Genomic DNA, 17,915 nt, shown 5'->3' with positions numbered 1-17,915 from the left:
CATTGTCTTTCCCAAGTTGCAAGTTCTGACCTCATCCATAGGATGAGAATCATAATAGGCACCTCGTCACTTGTTTTGATGGGTGATCAGGAAGATAATTGGAATTTTGCATTTGGAGTGCCGGGTGTGAAGCCCATCAGTATCAGTGCCAACACCTTGTCGCAGTTATTTTTCTGCTCTCAGGGTATTCACCATGTCTCCCTCTTAGGTCAGTGTTGATGGACTGTCTTCCCTGTTTTCGTTCAATCTATTGATTCTTATGAATAGCTTCCTATTACATATGGAGAGGGATCAACAGCAGAATCTGAAGATTCCTAGAGGCTACTTGTAAGGATCTTTGGGACACTGGTCCATGTTGGGGGTTACAAAGTCAGAGGCCTTCAACAACCTCGTTATACAAATGTGTAAGCAACCAGGCGAGGAGAGAGTGGTGGGGCCCATGTCAACTCAGAGAATGTATGTCCCATCTAAAGCAGTCATTTCACTAAGAGTCACTGCCCAATCCAACACCTGGTACAGGGGGAGTCAAGGGCACCAGCTCCATGGGCTGCTATGAATAGCTCCCTAACATGCGCTTGCATTTGGTTAATGTGGCTTTGGAGCAGTGGTTCTTATAGTATGGTCCAGAAGCCATCGGCAGCACCTAGGAACTTGTATGAATGCAAATTCTTGGCTCCACTCCAGACCTACTGAATCAGAAGCTCTGGAGGTGGGGCCCAGCAACCTGGGGTGTCACAGGCCCTCTAGGAGATTCTGATGTTCTTGAGAATGATTTGGAAAGTGGTTCTCAACCTTGGAAGGACACTGGAATCAATGTTCTGGGGAGCTTTAAAAATCCAACCATCTGGCTCCCAACCACAGAGCTTCTCATTGAGCTGATTTGGACTAGAACCTGGACACCAGGAATTTTTTTTAAAGCTCCCCCGGGGATTTTCAGGTGCATCTAAGACAGAGAACTGCTGTTCTCAGGAGCTTATTGAAACATCCACATACTCATTTCTCCTGGGTGAAGAGGTGAGGAGAGGGAGGCATGTATCATTTGACAGAGGTCCTAGATGACCTCTCTTCCCCTTAGAGAACGTGACCTTGAACCACCAGCTCAAGAAATAGCCTCAAATAGGGCTTTTCATAGATTAAATGAATATTCACTCAATGTGACTTGTTTTAAAGGTTGCTTTTAATGCTATATTTGTTCAGCAAATGTAGGCACTCATATAACACAAATATTAACTCCTAAGTCCTCAAAGGCTTTCCCCATGATACGCCATCTGGCAAGCATTATTATCATCATCTCTTTATTATCCACACTAATAAAGGACTAGCATGGCACTGGTAATTGAAAAACACGTATCATTTAAAAATCATTCAGGCTAGTACCAGTACTGTTTTCCAAGCCAGGAAGTATTCAAGAGTAGAAATATTGACTGATTACAGTTTGCTGCTTCCCTGTGGAGGTGCTAATACATATTATTTTAGTGAGAAATTTGAGCCATTGGAGTGAGAAGCTTCTAAATTATAATTCCTGTTTCTGAATAAGGGGGTTTGTTTTATTGACGAGAGTCCTGAGCACAGAGACAAGGAACAGCAAGTATATTTAAAATGCATATGCCCCTGGGAACCAGTGGATTAAAGCATGGTATAATATAGAAGCTGCATGGGGATTTGAGGAATGGTGGATCTGGATTCTAGATCTCCTGATATTACCTGTGTCATTTGAGATGAACCATCCTCTCTACCAGTGGGTCTCAAAGAGTCCTCAACTAGCAACAGCTGTATTACCTGGCGATTTATTAAAGATGCAGTTCTTGGGCCTTACCCCATGCCTACTGGATCAGATTCAGGGTGGGGCCAGCAATCAGTGCTTTAACAAGTCCTCCAAGAAATTTAGATGCCTGCTCAAGTTAAAGCACTGCTACTGTCCACCAGGAGCTCAGTTTTTTTGTCTATAAAATAAGAGGACCAGCCTAGATTATATTTAAGGTTTACTCTAGCTCTCCAATGGCCATGGTGTGTGGGCACAGAATAGGTTTAGAGATTCTCTGTCTTAGAGCTTATACCTTCCCTTGGATGTGTGATTGAAATCATTCGGCTGAAAAACTGACAGGCAGGCAACAGAAAAGAAACTGATTTCCAGGAACTAGATACTCAGACTAGATACCCAAACGGCACCTTGGGTGCTCACTACAAAATAACTCATAATATCTTCAGCTGGTTGGTACTACTTTCCCAAAGTAAAAAACTCCGGTGTTTTGGAAAGGGAAGCAGCCATCTCCTTTTTCTCTAGGGGCTGAGAGCTGTCTGCTGTGATTCACAGAGCAGCATTTCAACAGGAACTAACAAATGGCATTTCAGAAGAATGTACCAGAGGTACACAGGCTTTGCAGTAAAACAAGGGAAAATTTCAAGCCATTTATCAAAGCTCCTGCAGCTTCCATTTCAAGACAGGTGGAAAAAAATAACATGGAACAAGAAAAGAAAATAAATCTGTATCCAGAGCATCTCGTAAATAAGAAAGGAGTGGGGGAGTTGCTGGCCTTGGTGGGATCTCAGTATTTTTGTCACAGTACAAAAAGCTTTTAAATGTTTTGGCGTGAAATTCTTTTCCTTTTCCTGTTATTAAAATTTGTGGTTGTAAAATTATTTCACTGGCTATTGAAACCCCAAAAAAAAGAAAGCTGAGAAAATGATACCTGGAGTGAGAGAGAGAGAATGAGAACATAGTTCACTCTCTACCCCAAAATATTTTTTATTTTTATCTAAAATGTAGTGATGCTCCATAACTTAGGGTAAGTCATTGAAAATCAAAGGCAATTTTCTAATTGGCTTTTGTTCAGTAAGAGCCTATTTGCTATAGACAAGTAGGGATGTGGTTTATTGAACATGAGAGAGACATGGGTCTGTTATAATGTCTGAGGGGGTGGAGAAATTATAACTTTTATTAAAAAGATAGGCCAGTAGTGGTGGCTCACGCCTGTAATCCCAGCACTTTGGGAGGCTGAGGCGGGTGGATTACCTGAGATCAGGAGTTTGAGACCAGCCTGGCCAACATGAGGAAACCCTGTCTCTACTAAAAATACAAAACTTAACCAGGCGTGGTGACACATGCCTGTAATCCCAGCTACTTGGGAGGCTGAGACAGGACAGTTGCTAGAACCCGGGGGGCAGAGGCTGCAGTGAGCCCAGATCATGCCATTGCACTCCAGCCTGGATGATAGAATGAGACTACATCTCAAAAAAAAAAAAAAAAAAAAAAAAAAAAATCCACCAGCTGTAGTGGCTTACTCCTGTAATCCTAGCACTTTGGGAGGCCAAGGCTGGCAGATCACTTCAGGTCAGGAGTTCGAAATCAGCCTGGCCAGCATGGTGAAACCTCGTCTTTACCAAAAATACAAAAATTAGCCGGGCGTGGTGGTGGGTGCCTGTAATCCCAGCTACTCAGGAAGCTGAGGCAAGAGAATCGCTTGAACCTGGGAGGCAAAAGTTGCAGTGAGCCAAGATTCCACCAGTGCACTCCAGCTTGGGTGACAGAGCAAGATTTGGTCGCAAAAAAAATAAAAATAAATAATAAATAAAAAGATGGATCTCAGGCCCACTCTGCCAGACAGAATAACGTTGATTGAGGAGAACCTGCATTGGATTTCTTTGTGAAATTCCCAGCAATGTTAGGTTGTTGATCAACCTGGTTAAAAGCCCATGCTCTGAGTTCACAGTCTGGCTTTGCCACATAACTGGCTCTGAAACTTTGGGCAAGCTACCCAATTGTCAGTGCTTTGGTTTCCTTCAGGGGATAATGACAGTATCTACCTAGTGGGATTTTTGTGAGGATTAAGAACACCATGTGCAAGACACTTTGCGCAATGCCTGGTGCATAGCAGGCATTCTTTTATTGAGATTATTTGCTAATTAGTCATATAGTTCTTTAAAGGAACTCTAAAACTCAATTACATTGTTTTTTAACTATAAGGATTTTTTGAAAGTAGCAAATGAATGCCTGCAGAGGGGTGTGATTGATGAAAGGAGGTTTGAAGGACATATGGGGTGCAAAATTCAAAGAAGATTGATAACTCTTGAGCCATGGGATCTTCTCTTCCATCAGCTTCATTAACATAGCTTTGGGGAGTTGTTAGAATTAGATTTAGAGATACTAATGTTTTTCCACTAGATTTCCTTTTTTATGTATTTATTTTTGAAACTCATATAGCAACACTAGAAATAGGTCTGAACTAAATATCATGTGTTTCTCTTTTACATTTGGCTCCCCTCCTGTGTTGGCTGACCTATGCTGCACAGTGGCTGCTGTGAATGCCACTATTTCATTTTATTTTACGGCTGAGTAATATTCTATGGTGTATATAAATATGCCACATTTTCTTTATCCACTCATTGATTGATGGGCATTTGGGCTGGTTCCATATTTTCGCAACTGCAAATTGTACTGCTGTATGCATGCGTGTGCAAGTATCTTTTTCATATAATGACTTCTTTTCCTCTGGGTAGATACCTATTATTGGGATTGCTGGATCAAACAGTGGACCTACTTTTAGTTCTTTGAAGAACCTCTACACTGTTTTCTATAGTGTATTTCTCTTGTCTGACTGCTCTGTCTAGGACTTCCAGTACTATGTTGAATAGGGGTGAAAGTGGGCATTGTTGTCTTGTCCTAGTTCTCAGGGGGAATGCTTTCACCTTTTCCCCATTCAATATAATGTTGACTGTGAGTTTGTCATAAATGGCTTTTATTACCTTAAGGTATATCCCTTCTATACAGATTTTGCTGAGGGTTTTAATCGTAAAACGGTGTTGAATTCTGTCAAATGCTTTTTCTGCATCTATTGAGATGATCATCTATTGAGAGGATCATATGATTTCGTCTTTGATTCTATTTATGTGGTGTGTCACATTTATTGACTTACATATGTTAAACCATCCCAGCATCCCTGGTATGAAACCCACTTGATCATGGTGAATTATCTTTTTGATATGCTATTGGATTTGGTTCACGAGTATTTTATTGAGGATTTCTGGATCTGTGTTCATTAGGGATATTGGTCTATAGTTTTCTTTTTTTATGATGTCCTTCCCTGGCTTTTGGTATTAAGGTGATACTGGCTTCATAGAATGATTAAGGGAGGAATCCCTCTTTCTCTATCTTTTGGTATAGTGTCAATAGATTTGTACCAATTCTTACTTGAATATCTGATAGAATTCATCTGTGAATCCATCTGGTCCTGGACTTTTTTGTGTTGGAAATTTTCCTTATTACCATTTCAAACTCACTGCCTGTTATTGGTCTGCTCGGAGATTCTATATCTTCCTGGTTTAATCTAGAAAAGGTGCATATTTCCAGGAATTTATCTATCTCTTCTAGGTTTTCTGGTTCATATGCATCAAGGTGTTCATAGAAGCCTTGAATAATCTTTTATATTTCTCTAGAATCAGTTGTAATATCTCCTGTTTTGTTTCCAATTTAGCTTATTTGGATCTTCTCTCTTCTTTTTTGGTTAATCTCACTAATAGTCTTTTTTTTTTATCTTTTCAAAGAACCAGCATTTTGTTTCAGTTATGTTTTGTGTTTTGTTGTTGTTGTTGTTGTTTGTTTCAATTTCATTTAGTTCTGCTCTGATCTGCATTATTTCTTTTCTTCTGCTGGATTTGGGTTTGGATTGTTCTTGTTTCTCCAGGTCCATGAGGTGTGACCTTAGATTGTCTGTGTGTGCTCTTTCAGACTTTTGATGTAGGCATTTAATCCTATGAACTTTCTTCTTAGCACCACCATTGCTGTATCCCAGAGGTTTTGATGATTGTGTCACTATTATCATTCATTCAAATAATTTTTTAATTTCCTTCTTGATTTCCCTGTTGACCCAGTGATCATTCAGGAGCAGGTTGTTTAATTTCCATGTGTTTGCATGGTTTTGTGGATTCCTGTTGGGGTTGATTTCCAATTTTATTCCACTGTGGTCTGAGAGAGTACTTGATATAATTTCAGTTTTCTTAAATTTACTGAGACTTGAGCCGGGCACAGTGGCTCATGCCTGTAATCCCAGCACTTTTGGAGGCCGAGGTGGGCGGATCACCTGAGGTCAGAAGTTCAAAACAGCCTGGTCAACATGACAAAACCCCGTCTCTACTAAAAATACAAAAAGTAGCCCGGCGTGGTGGCATGCGACTGTAATCCCAGCTACTCGGGAGGCTGAGGCAGGAGAATTGCTTGAACCTGGGAGGTGGAGGTTGTAGTGAGTGAGATTGCGCCACTGCACTCTAGCCTGGTGACAGAGTGAGACTCTGCCTCAAAAAAAAAAAAATTTACCGAGACTTGTTTTGTGGCCTATCATATGATCTGTCTTGGAGAGCATTCTGTGTGCTGATGAATAGAATGTGTGTTCTGCAGTTATTGGGTAGAAGGTTCTGTAAATATCCATTAAGTCTGTTTGTTGTAGGGTATAGTTTAAGTCCATTGTTTCTTTGTTGACGTTCTGTCTTGATGACCTTTCTAGTGCTGTCAGTGAATTAAAGTCCTCCACTATTCTTGTGTTGCTGTCTATATCATTTCTTAGGTCTAGTAGTAATGGTTTTATAAATTTGGGAGATCCAGTGTTAGATGCACATATATTTAGTATTGTGATATTTCCCTGTTGGACTAGTCCTTTTAACATTATATAATATCCTTCTTTGTCTTTTTTAATTGCTGTTGCTTTAAAAGTTTGTTTTGTCTGATATAAGAATAGCTACTCCTGCTTGCTTTTGTTGTCCATTTTCATGGAATATCTTTTTCTACCCCCTTTAACTTAAATTTATGTGAGTTCTTATGTGTTAGGTGAGTCTCTTTAAGGCAGCAGAAACTTGGTTCATGAATTCTTATCCCTTCTGCCATTCTGTATCTTTTCAGTGAAGCATTGAGGCCATTTACATTCAGTGTTAGTATTGAGATGTGAGATACTATTCTATTCATTGTGCTATTAGTTGCCTGAATAGTTTGTGTTTTTCTTCATTGTGTTATTGTTATATACACAATATATATGTATTGTGAGATTTATGCTTTAAGGTCTTCTGAGATAGATGCTTTAAGGAGGTTCTACTTTGTTTTTGCGAGGATTTGTTTCAAGATTTAGAGCTCCTTTTAGCAGTTCTTATAGTGCTGGTTTGGTAGTGGCAAATTCTCTCAGCATTTGTTTGTTTGGAAAGGACTGTATCTTTCCTTCACTTATGAAGCTTAGTTTCACTGGATACAAAATTCTTGGCTGATAATTGTTTTGTTGAAGGAGGCTAAAAATAGGACCTCAGTCTCTTGTAGCTTGTAAGTTTTCTGCTAAGAAATCTGTTAATTTGAAGGTTTTCCATTATAGGTTACCTGATGCTTTTGCCTCATAGCTCTTAAGATTTTCTTTTGGACGGGCGCGGTGGCTCAAGCCTGTAATCCCAGCACTTTGGGAGGCCGAGGTGGGCAGATCACAAGGTCAGGAGATCGAGACCATCCTGGCTAACACGGTGAAACCCTGTCTCTACTAAAAAATACAAAAGAAACTAGCCGGGCGAGGTGGCGGGCGCCTGTAGTCCCAGCTACTCGGGAGGCTGAGGCAGGAGAATGGCATAAACCCGGGAGGCGGAGCTTGCAGTGAGCTGAGATCCGGCCACTGCACTCCATCCTGGGCGACAGAGCAAGACTCCATCTCAAAAAAAAAAAAAAAAAAAAAGATTTTCTTTTGTCTTAACTTTAGATAACCTGTTAACTATGTGCCTAGGTGATAATATTTTTGTGATGAGTTTCCCAGGTGTTCTTTGAGCTTCTTGTATTTGGATGTCTAGATTTCTAGCAAGGCCAGGGAAGTTTTCCTCAATTACTGCCACAAATATATTTTCCAAACTTTTAGATTTCTCTTTTTCCTTAGGAACACCAATTATTCTTAGGTTTGGATGTTTAACATAGTGCCATACTTCTTGGAGGCTTTGTTCATTTTTTAAATTATTTTTTCTTTGTCTTTGACGGATTAGGTTAATTCGAAAGCCTTGTCTTTGAGCTTTGATGTTCTTTATTCTGCTCGTTCAATTCTATTGCTGTTACTTTCCAGGGAATTTTGCATTTCTCTAACTGTGTCCTTGGTTTCCAGAAGTTGTGATTGTTTTCTATTTATGCTATCTATTTCACTGAAGAATTTTTCTTTCCTGTATCCTGTATCCTGTTTTTTATTTCTTTAAATTGGACTCCACCTTTCTCTGCTGCCTCTTTGAGTAACTTAATAATCCACTTTCTGAATTCTTACTCTGGCAATTTGGATATTTTGTCTTGGTTTGGATCCATTGCTGGTGAGCTGGTATAATCTTTTGCAGTATTAAAGAAGCTTGTTTTGTCATATTACCAGAATTGTTTTTCTGGTTCCCTCTCATTTGGGTAGACTAAGTCACAGGGAAGATCTGGGACTCAAGGACTAGTGTTCACATTCTTTTGTCTTACAGAGTGCTCCCTTGATGTGGTGTTCTCCCCCTTCTCCTAAGAATGTGGCTTCCTAAGAGCCAAACTGTAGTGATTGTTTTTGCTCTTCTAGGTCTAGCCACCCAACAGAGCTACCCAGCTCCGTGCTGGTACTGGCATGTGTCTGCAAAGAGTCCTGTGATATGATCGGTCTTCAGGTCTTGCAACCATGGATAACTGCACCTGCTTCAGTGGAGTTAGTAGGGGAGTGAAGTGGTGTGGGTCCTTGGTTGTGTTTTTGTTTAGTGTGCTGGTTGCCTCCCAGGGAGCCTGCAGTGGTGATCCAGTTCCTTCAAAGCGTCTGTGAATTATCTCAGCTTTCTTGGTATGTTCCTGCATTAGTTCTTGGAACAAAAGTTCATGATGTAAGTCTCCACATGCTGCTCTACCCTTCCGAGTGGAAGCTGCAGCTAGTCCTGCCTCCTATCCACCCTCTTGGGTGGATTTTCAGAATAGTTCTTGGTCATTGTTTTCAGTAATTAATGGTGAAGAGTAAGTTGCTAATCTTAGTAAGAGTCTTGTGGTGTTTTTGCTGGGTGATCTCAAGTATATGGAGAGTTCAGATCAGCCAGGCCTTCTCCTCTTAGGCATATTTGTAACTATTTTTTATTTGGGTAAATTTATGGGGTACAAGTGTACTTTTGTTACATAGATATACTGCATAGTGGGGAGGTCAGGGCTTTTAGTGTACCCATCACCTACATAGTGCATTGTACTCAGTAAGCAATTTCTCGTCATCCCACCAATTCCCAGCCTTCTGAGTTTGCATTGTCTATCATTCCATACTCTATGCCCACGTGTGCACATCATTTAGCTCCCACTTCTATGTGAGAATATGTGACATTTGACTTTCTGTTTCTGAGTTATTTCACTTAAAATAATGGCTTCCAGTTCTATTCATGTTGCTACAAAAGATACGATTTCATTCTTCTTTTATGACTGAATAGTATCCCATTATGTATATGTACCACATTTTCTTGATCCAGTCATCCATTGGTGGACACATAGGTGCATTCTATATCTTTGCTATTGTGAATAGTACTACAATAAACATAAGAGTGCAGGTGATTTTTGGTATAATGATTTCTTTCTTTCTTTCTTTTTTTTTTTGAGACGGAGTCTTGCCCTGTTGCCCAGGCTGGAGTGCAATGGTGCAATCTGGACTCACTGCAACCTCTGCCTCCCAGGTTCAAGCAGTTCTCCTGCCTCTACCTCTTGAGTAGCTGGGATTACAGGCCCGCGCCACCACGCCTACCTAATTTGTTGTATCTTTAGGGGTTTCACCATGTTGGCCAGGCTGGTCTCAAACTCCTGACCTCATGATCCACCCACCTCAGCCTCCCAAAGTGGACTACAGGAGTGAGCCACCATGCCCAGCCAATGATTTCTTTTCCTTTGTGTAGATACCCAGTAGTGGAATTGCTGGATTGAATGGTAGTTCTATTTTTAGTTCTTGAGAAATCTCCATAGTGTTTTCCATAGAGGTTTGTACTAATTTACATTCCCATCAACAGTATATAAGCATTTTCTTTTTTCCCTTTTCTTGTCATCTGTTATTCTTTGTCTTTACCTAATAACCATTCTGACTGGTGTGAGATGGTATCTCATTGTTGTTTTCATTTGCATTTCTCCGATGATTACTGATGTTGAGCATTATATGCTTGTTGGCCATTTGTGTGTCTTCTTTTGAAAAATGTCTAATCATGTCTTTTGCCCACTTTTAAATTAGATTGTTTTTCATTTGCTGAGGTGTTTGAGTTCTGCATATCTGCAACTATTATTTCATCTTTGGGGTTCTGTGTGCTGTGTGTGGTGACCCTAAAGACCAGAGAGGAAGGTTCTCAGACTTCCTGAGAGCAGACAGATGTCAGGACACTGTGGATATCTGAACTTTATCCGGTGTCTGTGCTTAGAGGCCTGTGGACTGTGTAAACCTGGACAGTTCACAAAGTCCATCAATGCATGCGGCTGTATTTAACCTCCCACATAAGGAAGCGGAGTCAAGGTGTGAATAGGCCATCGTTTCCTTGGAGTCAGCTTCCGAATTAAATACCAGAGGTGTGGCTTTATCCCAGCTTTTTCTACCCAAATGCTGTTGGTTTCTTTTTAGTGCAGCTACCAGAAATAATTTTTGCATCATTTTCTTTTTCTCACAATGTCACATGTCTAAGAATAATCCCATATTTGAATCTTTAGCTTGGTTTCCTAATCCCAGGTATAAATCTGGTTTTGCTATCCTGAGGAGCAGTAGAAAGAAGTTGCTGCATCCACCTCAGTAGGTTTACATGGAGATAGAAAATGTCATCATGTTTGATTATTTGGAGCTTGCCTTGTAGCACTTCACTCTTGAGGAGGGAAATTGGATCTCTGGTGGTTGGTGAAATCTGCTGAAGAATTCACCTTATCATGCATTTTGTTGTACTCACAGAATCATGTCAACCCTGCCATGGACTTCACGCAGACTCCACCTGGGATGTTGGCTCTGGACAACATGCTGTACTTTGCCAAGCACCACCAAGATGCCTACATCCGGGTAAGGATGAAGGCCCTTTTCAGATGTTGTGTTTTGTACTCAATGTTAATTTCAAACGCACAAATACGGAGGGATTAGCTTTAGATGAGTGATCCCATATTTTCTGGCTTTCTTAGTAAACTAAAAAAAAAAAAAAAAAAAAAAAATCAGAATTGAGATCAATCGGACTGAAATGGGGATTTTAACTTTTAATTATTTTATTTTGATGGCGTTAAAAAATACAGTAGATACTGGAAAACCATTTCATAGAGTCCAATATTGAATTATGACAAAAACTCTTAAATAACAAGGAACAAAAATGAACTACCTACCAAAAACCTGCATGACTCCAAATTCAGTGGCTGTTTAGTCTGATGCTGGAGGAACAATAAGATAAACAGAAACAAAGAAAAATGGGAGAGATGGGGAAGGCAGAGAAATGCCTTCTTACATTTCACGTCAGACTAGTCAAATTTCAGTCACAAAGGTAGATTAATTTGTGGGTGGAGCAGAAGGAAATGGGGGACTCTGTTTTCTCTGTGAAATGGAAGATGCCACCTGCTGACTGGGCAGTGCTGGCATGGAGGAAACCGAGTATGAATGAATGGGAGCCTAAGGTGACAGTGGCAGAGAATGGTCATCTATCAGGGCTACTCGGCTGGAGCCCTGGATTTGTGCTGACACCTCTCCCCTGTCCTCAGGGAGAAGAACCCAGACTCAGTCAAGATGAGGTAGATCCAAGATTGAGATCAGGGAAGGATATGAATAAATGGGGCAGGGGAATTGGTGAGTGGTTAAAATGATGACTAGATGTAAGCTTAGAAAGTATTTGATGAACAAGTCACCTAAAGCAGGAAGAGTAAGGCTGAACTTAAAATATAATAAGAGCATGTCCATTAATCTCACATTCTCTGTTGGATTCTCTGTGGCACTGGCTCCCTGGAGACCTGGGTTGGAGTCCTGGCACTATCATCATCCAGTGATGTCAGTGTGGGCAGTTCCTTTGGTCTGGGCTCAAGTTTCCTCTGTAAACCAGAGAGACTTGATGGTTTTTAGTTGGGACAGTAATTATTCCCCCAGAGAGCATTTGGCAATGTGTGGGCATGTTTCTTCGGTTGTCACTGTGCCTAGTGGTGTGCTACTGGCCAAAATCTGTAGTCTCTGGGACCGTCTGTACAGTGAAAAACTGTACCACCCAGCAGTGATCTCCTTGAATAAGGCCATGCCAGATCACTGAGTTCTCTGTAGGCAATATATTGTAAATCTGTGTATTGTTCTATATATATGCAGTTTGGGAAACGTTGACCTATTCTGAAATATTATTTGCAATCTGATTATACGGATAATTTTATTGTCATTTCTCTGAAAGGTTTGGGATCAAGTGTTTGGTCAGAAATACAGTCCCACATAAGAAAATTGTTCTTCCATAAAACTTTGATTTGACTTACATGCAAATATATTTGTTGCACAGATGGTTTCTAAGAATGTAATCTGCTTTTGTAGTAAGTAAATTAATATTTTTGAGATACCATGTAGTATAGCCTTGGAGAGTTGCGCGTGAAAAGTAGAAGCTAAGCAGAAATTGAATTTACCGTTAACTGATTAATGTTCATGGATGAGTGTTTCTAAAATTGGAGCTTATTGATGCTGAATGTATTGTTAATTGCATAAGAAGCATATGTCTCATGGAAAGTAATTTAATGTTTTAAGCCTGTTTTCCTCAATGTGTTCTTTAAACATTGTAAGTGAAATGAATACCATGGCAGCCTGACAAAACTTTATATTTGATAAGGACTTAAAAGAAAAAATCTATTTGTAAAGAAAAGTGTGGCTTTTGGTCCACATGCACTTTTCTTTATTGGTTAGACTTTCCTGTATCTCAGATGACTTTATTGGTTTCTCAGAAGTGTCCTTTCCCTAATTTTTTTCTGTGTCCCATTTGACTTTGGGGCATTTACTAGATAGAAAGCTAAGGCTGTTTATGTGAAGGCATGGGGTTAGTAGAGCATATATAAAGTCTGAAGATCTCTGCAAGGAAATTTTAGGGTGACTTTGAAAATAGATATCTCCATGATACGGCAGTAGTGCTATAGGTAGTGGAAATAGTAATCTGGACAGCTAATTAAATTTTGATTTATGAGCTCAGTGGTCTTTTCTGAAACATTAAGATGGGCTCAATCTTTTCAGTTTACATTTTGATAAAAATCTGTTTTGAGGATGTATATCTTCTCTATGAATGCAGTTTTTCATTTATTATTTATATCTTTCATTTGATAAATGCTTATTCTGTACCTGAATATTGCCTCACTATTCATTCTCTTTGCCAGTCAGTTTTATAGTTGAGATTTTAAATAATTGTAACTCACATACACAAACACACATGTATATATGCACACATATTCCCTCGTTGCCCTTGTCATTCCCGGGTATCATGGTCCCTCACCCACTTTCTAGCCATGTGTTCCCAAGTTGTTTTTTGCCCTGGGTTAATCTTGCCTGCCACTCACTTTGCAGCATCCTGCTCCAAGACACTTCTCCTTTGCTTTCTGGAAGCTGTCTTGCCAAATGCAGAGCACTTTCCTCATCCTTTGTCTCACTGACCTTGCCCTTGACACCTGACACACTCTAGTGACCAGGCCTCTCTTGCCCAGCAGCCAGTGATCTGTCTTGGCTCTGTTGCTGACAGTTGCTCTTCATCTCTCTGGCAGGTTTCTTCTCCGCCTGCCCATCAATGCACAGGACCCCCATGACTCTGTCTCTGGACCTTTGCTTGTCTCAGTCCCTCAGGCTGCACATTTCCTGAGTAACCATCAAATGCCCAGCCATGAGCCAAAGGATGGGGATTCCTCAAGAAAACAAGTTGCTCATGGGTCCTGACAGTGAGGAGTTCACTGTCTAGAGATCAAAAGTAGAGGTGGTGGTGGGTTGTGGGGTGAAGAGACAAATACCAGGCAGTTTCCAAGTCACTTGGCATGTGTCTTGATTGAGTATGCTGGGAACACAGAGGAACGTCACCAACACAGATGTGGGGGTCAGGTCAGGAGAGCTTCCTGGAGGAAGTGGCATCTAGGCTCAGAGCTGTTGAATAGTGCTAGTTAAGCCGGTGAAGGGAAGAGATGGAGAGTACTACCTCATGTGGAGGGAACCACGAGAGCAAAGGTATAACGGTGCATGCTTTGTTCGGGGAGCCACACTAGTATAGGATGGCCAAGGCAGGGACTGGCATATGGGACATGGCTTGTGAGGCGAATGTGCTAGTTCAATGGGGATGTCTTAAGCCATCCGAAGAGGTCTGTTGGACCTAAAGGCAGGGAAGAATTTCTGAAGTGTTTTAAATCAAGGTGAAAATGAAGTTTAGACAGATCACGGTCCCACTAGAAAACCAATGTGAGAAATCAAGACCAGAGGCAAAAATAAAATGTGGGTAAAAATAAAAGAGAAATGGAGATAACTTGAACTAGGGGAGTGGGAGTGGCAATGAAATGGAACAGTTTGAATGAGTTACTTTGGAACTAAAATCAACTTGACCTTCTCCAAGGAAGAGGGAGGTTTCTGCCTTGAGTGGGAGTAGACAGTGGCGTCATTAAGGAAATAGATAGTGCAGGTCTGTGCAGGGGCAGGCATTTGGACCATCCAGACTCTTACACGCATGTAGGACATCTGTCTAGGAGGACGTATGCAGTAGGCAGTGAGATCTGGGTGGCTGAGCTCAGACCCATGTAGATATCACATTATATTCTAACTCCTTAAGCATTCTTATTCCTTCCAATTCATTCATCTATATTGTCACAATATTATCTTAGTGGCTTCCTTGCTAATGTCTGGAACCTTCAAACCCATATTCCGTGCCAGTTGCTAGGATGATCTTCCTAACCAGAGTTCCGAGTGCTTCAGGGACCATACCTGGCCCGCAGCCTATCTCTGTGACTTTTATCTCTTGCTACCAACTCCCCTTTCCCTCTTTCCATCCCCCCTCCCCCCGCCATAGTAGCCTTTGCCTATGTAAATGATGGTAGGCCTAACTAGCCAGGCAAATTTCTATCACCGTGTCTTTGCTCTCATTCTTGCTTCTGCCTGAGTGCCTGTCCCACACCATGTGTCTGTTGGACAGCCCTCATGGCAAAGGCCATCTTCTGTCTGAAGAAGCCTTCCTGACCCTCTACCCGGATGACTCCATCCACTCTCTTTGCACCATGGACACACAATTTAAATCCTAGAACACTGTACAACCTTAAATGTATTTACTTTCGGTTTCCCTAATTGATTGTAAACATCTTGTGAGCAGGCACCAAGGTTCATTTATATTCTAGCCCCTGACAGAGAGCCTAGCACATAGTAGCTTTTAATCATTTCTTATAATTCACATGAGTAAAGAGTTTCTTTAGTTCTGGTTTAAACGATCTCTTGACCATGATAAATTCTTTTTTACCATTGGAGAATCATGGCCTTTGTTCCTCCTAACAGTAATAAAGGTATATTTTTGCTATGTGAATTTTGTGATGGGCGGCCTGGTTTCTCATGTTGTATTCGAATAAAGTTTTGTAACTGTGTACTGACGAAAGCAGTGGATGTAACTGAATTACCCCACACTTGGACAGGCTCAGAACATGAGGAGGAATTGCAAATCTGAGTATCTTACTGTGCACCGAGTAAAATCTGGGGCATAGCATGATTTCAGACTCCCAAGTCTTATTTACTCTGGGTATAATTGCTTTTACTTTTTCTAGAAATGCTTCACTCCCCAGCTCTCCCAACCAAGGGAATGGTACGAGGCTATCTCAATAAGGAGACAAGTGGAGGGGAGGGTTCTTGGCTCATGCCTACGATCCTGCTGTCATTATTTTCAGAGACAAGATAATGGTACAGAGTTGAGTGTGTTATAGATGTTTTGTCTTGCTTTTTTCTTACTCCCTGGAATGACAATTCTCAGTGTTTTGGAAGAAGGAAGCTTAGTGACTCCCTTGGAAGCAAAATCTGTAGACTTAGAATTTATGGTGTTTTTTGTTTGTTTGTTTGTTTGTTTTAAAGACACAGTCTTACTCTTTCGCCCAGGCTGTAGTGCAGTGGTGCATTTTCAGCTCACCACAGTCTCTGTGTCCTGGGTTCAAGTGATTCTCATGCTTCAGCCTCCCAAGTAGCTGGGACTACAGGCATGCACCACCGCACCCAGCTAATTTTTGTATTTTTAGTAGAGATGGGGTTTCGTCATGTTGGCCAGGCTGGTCTTGAACTCCTGACCTCAGGTGATCTGCCCGCCTTTGCCTCCCAAGTTGTTGGGATTACAAGTGTGAGTCACCGAGCCCAGCCCATGTTCTTGATGCATTTAATTATTCACTGGGAACTACTGAGAAACCCGGATTACCTAGTTTTAGTTTGACTGAAGACCTATGCTGGCCAATGTGGGAGCCAAGATTCAACCACAAAGCAGGAAGCAATGGCAAGGAAACTTAGGGCTCTCTCAAAGGTGGAACTGGAATAATAAGAAAAACTTAAGAAAAAGGCTATGACTAGCAGATGGGGTGGTTTCAGGATGATGTAATTCTTCATGGTAATATTCACCTTCCCATTTGGCCAGAGCAATGAATACCTAGTGTGGTTTTGGTAATATGCAAGACAGGCTGCATAGATGAGCTCAGTCTTCAAGTAATCCCTAGGAACAAGCATTGTTATCACCGTTTTATAAATTCAGGAGCTGGGACTTAAAGAGGTGCAGAGAGTTCTGGTCTGTCAAATAGCCAGTAGACACGTGGAATTTGAACTTAAATCTTCGGACTGCAAATATCAGGCTCCTTCCAGTTGTGTAGCCTTCTGTCTCTGGGCTTGGAGTATGATGAGGGCAATAGTGTTGTTCTTGGAATGGAGGGAAAGGGGACAGATTCAAAGAGAGAATGATTAGAAAGCATGGAAAGTCCACAGGACTATCAAACAAGTCGTCATATTCAGTTAAAGATCTTCTGAAATCTAGCATGGTCAGGAAGCCATTTCTGAAGATATTTGATTGACACCCAAAAGTTGCTATTTTAAGGAATAAGTGAGCACAGGGAAGGTGTCATTGCAAAGCTTTTCACGTTTCAGAGATAGACTGTCTTTAGTTTCAGAGTGATGATACGAGAAGTAACATGCAGAAGTATTCGGATGTTCAGAAACTATTGTCAGTCATCTGAGCCCTCTTGGCATCACAGTCAGACAGAAGCAAACTGCGCATTAATCCCAGGCTCTAAAAAAGTTAGATAAACATTTAACGTGCAACAATAAAATCCAAGTGCACGCAAATGAGATGTTTCTATTATTGCTTACATCTTTTTCAGAGGAAAAAATATACATAGAAAACAAACAGTCCATCTTCTTAGATGCTAAAAGTGTCCAACTAAAAGAAGAAAAATCCTTTTAACATTCATTTTCATTCATTCATTCATTCATTCATTGACTTTTTCATGAAATATTACCAAACATCTACCATGCACCTGTGTGGAGCCATGCACAGTGACTGTGGTGGTGAAGAAAGGCAGGATCTGATTGTGAAATACCCGAAATAGAAAAGCAAGCAAGTGAAGGGAGTAGTTTATTTGTTTTTTTACTTGAGAGATTCCTTGTTTCCTTTGGGATTTTTAGATGTGACTTATACTGGGCACAACTATCAAGTTATAAAAACATTGCTAGATACTTATTTGCAGTTTTTCACAATGTATTGAGCAGGTAAATATTTCATTATTTTGTAAGTTATTACACTGTTTATGTCAGAATCACTTAGGGCTTGCCCCCTTTCCCAGCAACCTAATTTTAAACAATGGCACTGCTTCTTAGAGAAGTATTCTGGTGGGCATTCAGTATGGAATAGAACAAGCCTGACCCCTGTTCTCTGTTTGATTGGGCATGGTGCTATGTCATAAATAAAATATTTTCTTAATTAAACTGCTACCCAACCAGTTGATA

General features: G+C 40.8%; 1 protein-coding gene across 7 annotated transcripts in view; it reads left to right on the top strand.

Moving 5' to 3' along the window:
* ELMO1 (engulfment and cell motility 1) overlaps positions 1 to 17,915 on the top strand; it is a 586,094-nt gene that overhangs the window by 303,263 nt on the left and 264,916 nt on the right. For all 7 annotated transcript variants that reach the window (XM_033193626.1, XM_033193625.1, XM_033193622.1 and 4 more), the window contains one exon: positions 10,899 to 11,003. In XM_033193626.1, coding sequence (XP_033049517.1) covers positions 10,899 to 11,003 — 105 coding nt within the window. The remainder of the gene's footprint in view (positions 1 to 10,898; positions 11,004 to 17,915) is intronic.

This window comes from Trachypithecus francoisi, unplaced genomic scaffold, assembly GCF_009764315.1.
Source record: "Trachypithecus francoisi isolate TF-2019V2 unplaced genomic scaffold, Tfra_2.0 Lachesis_group4, whole genome shotgun sequence".
Classification (NCBI taxonomy): Eukaryota; Metazoa; Chordata; class Mammalia; order Primates; family Cercopithecidae; genus Trachypithecus; species Trachypithecus francoisi.
The sequence above is the reverse complement of the archived record's forward strand: the minus strand, read 5'-3'. Positions and strand labels throughout refer to the sequence as shown.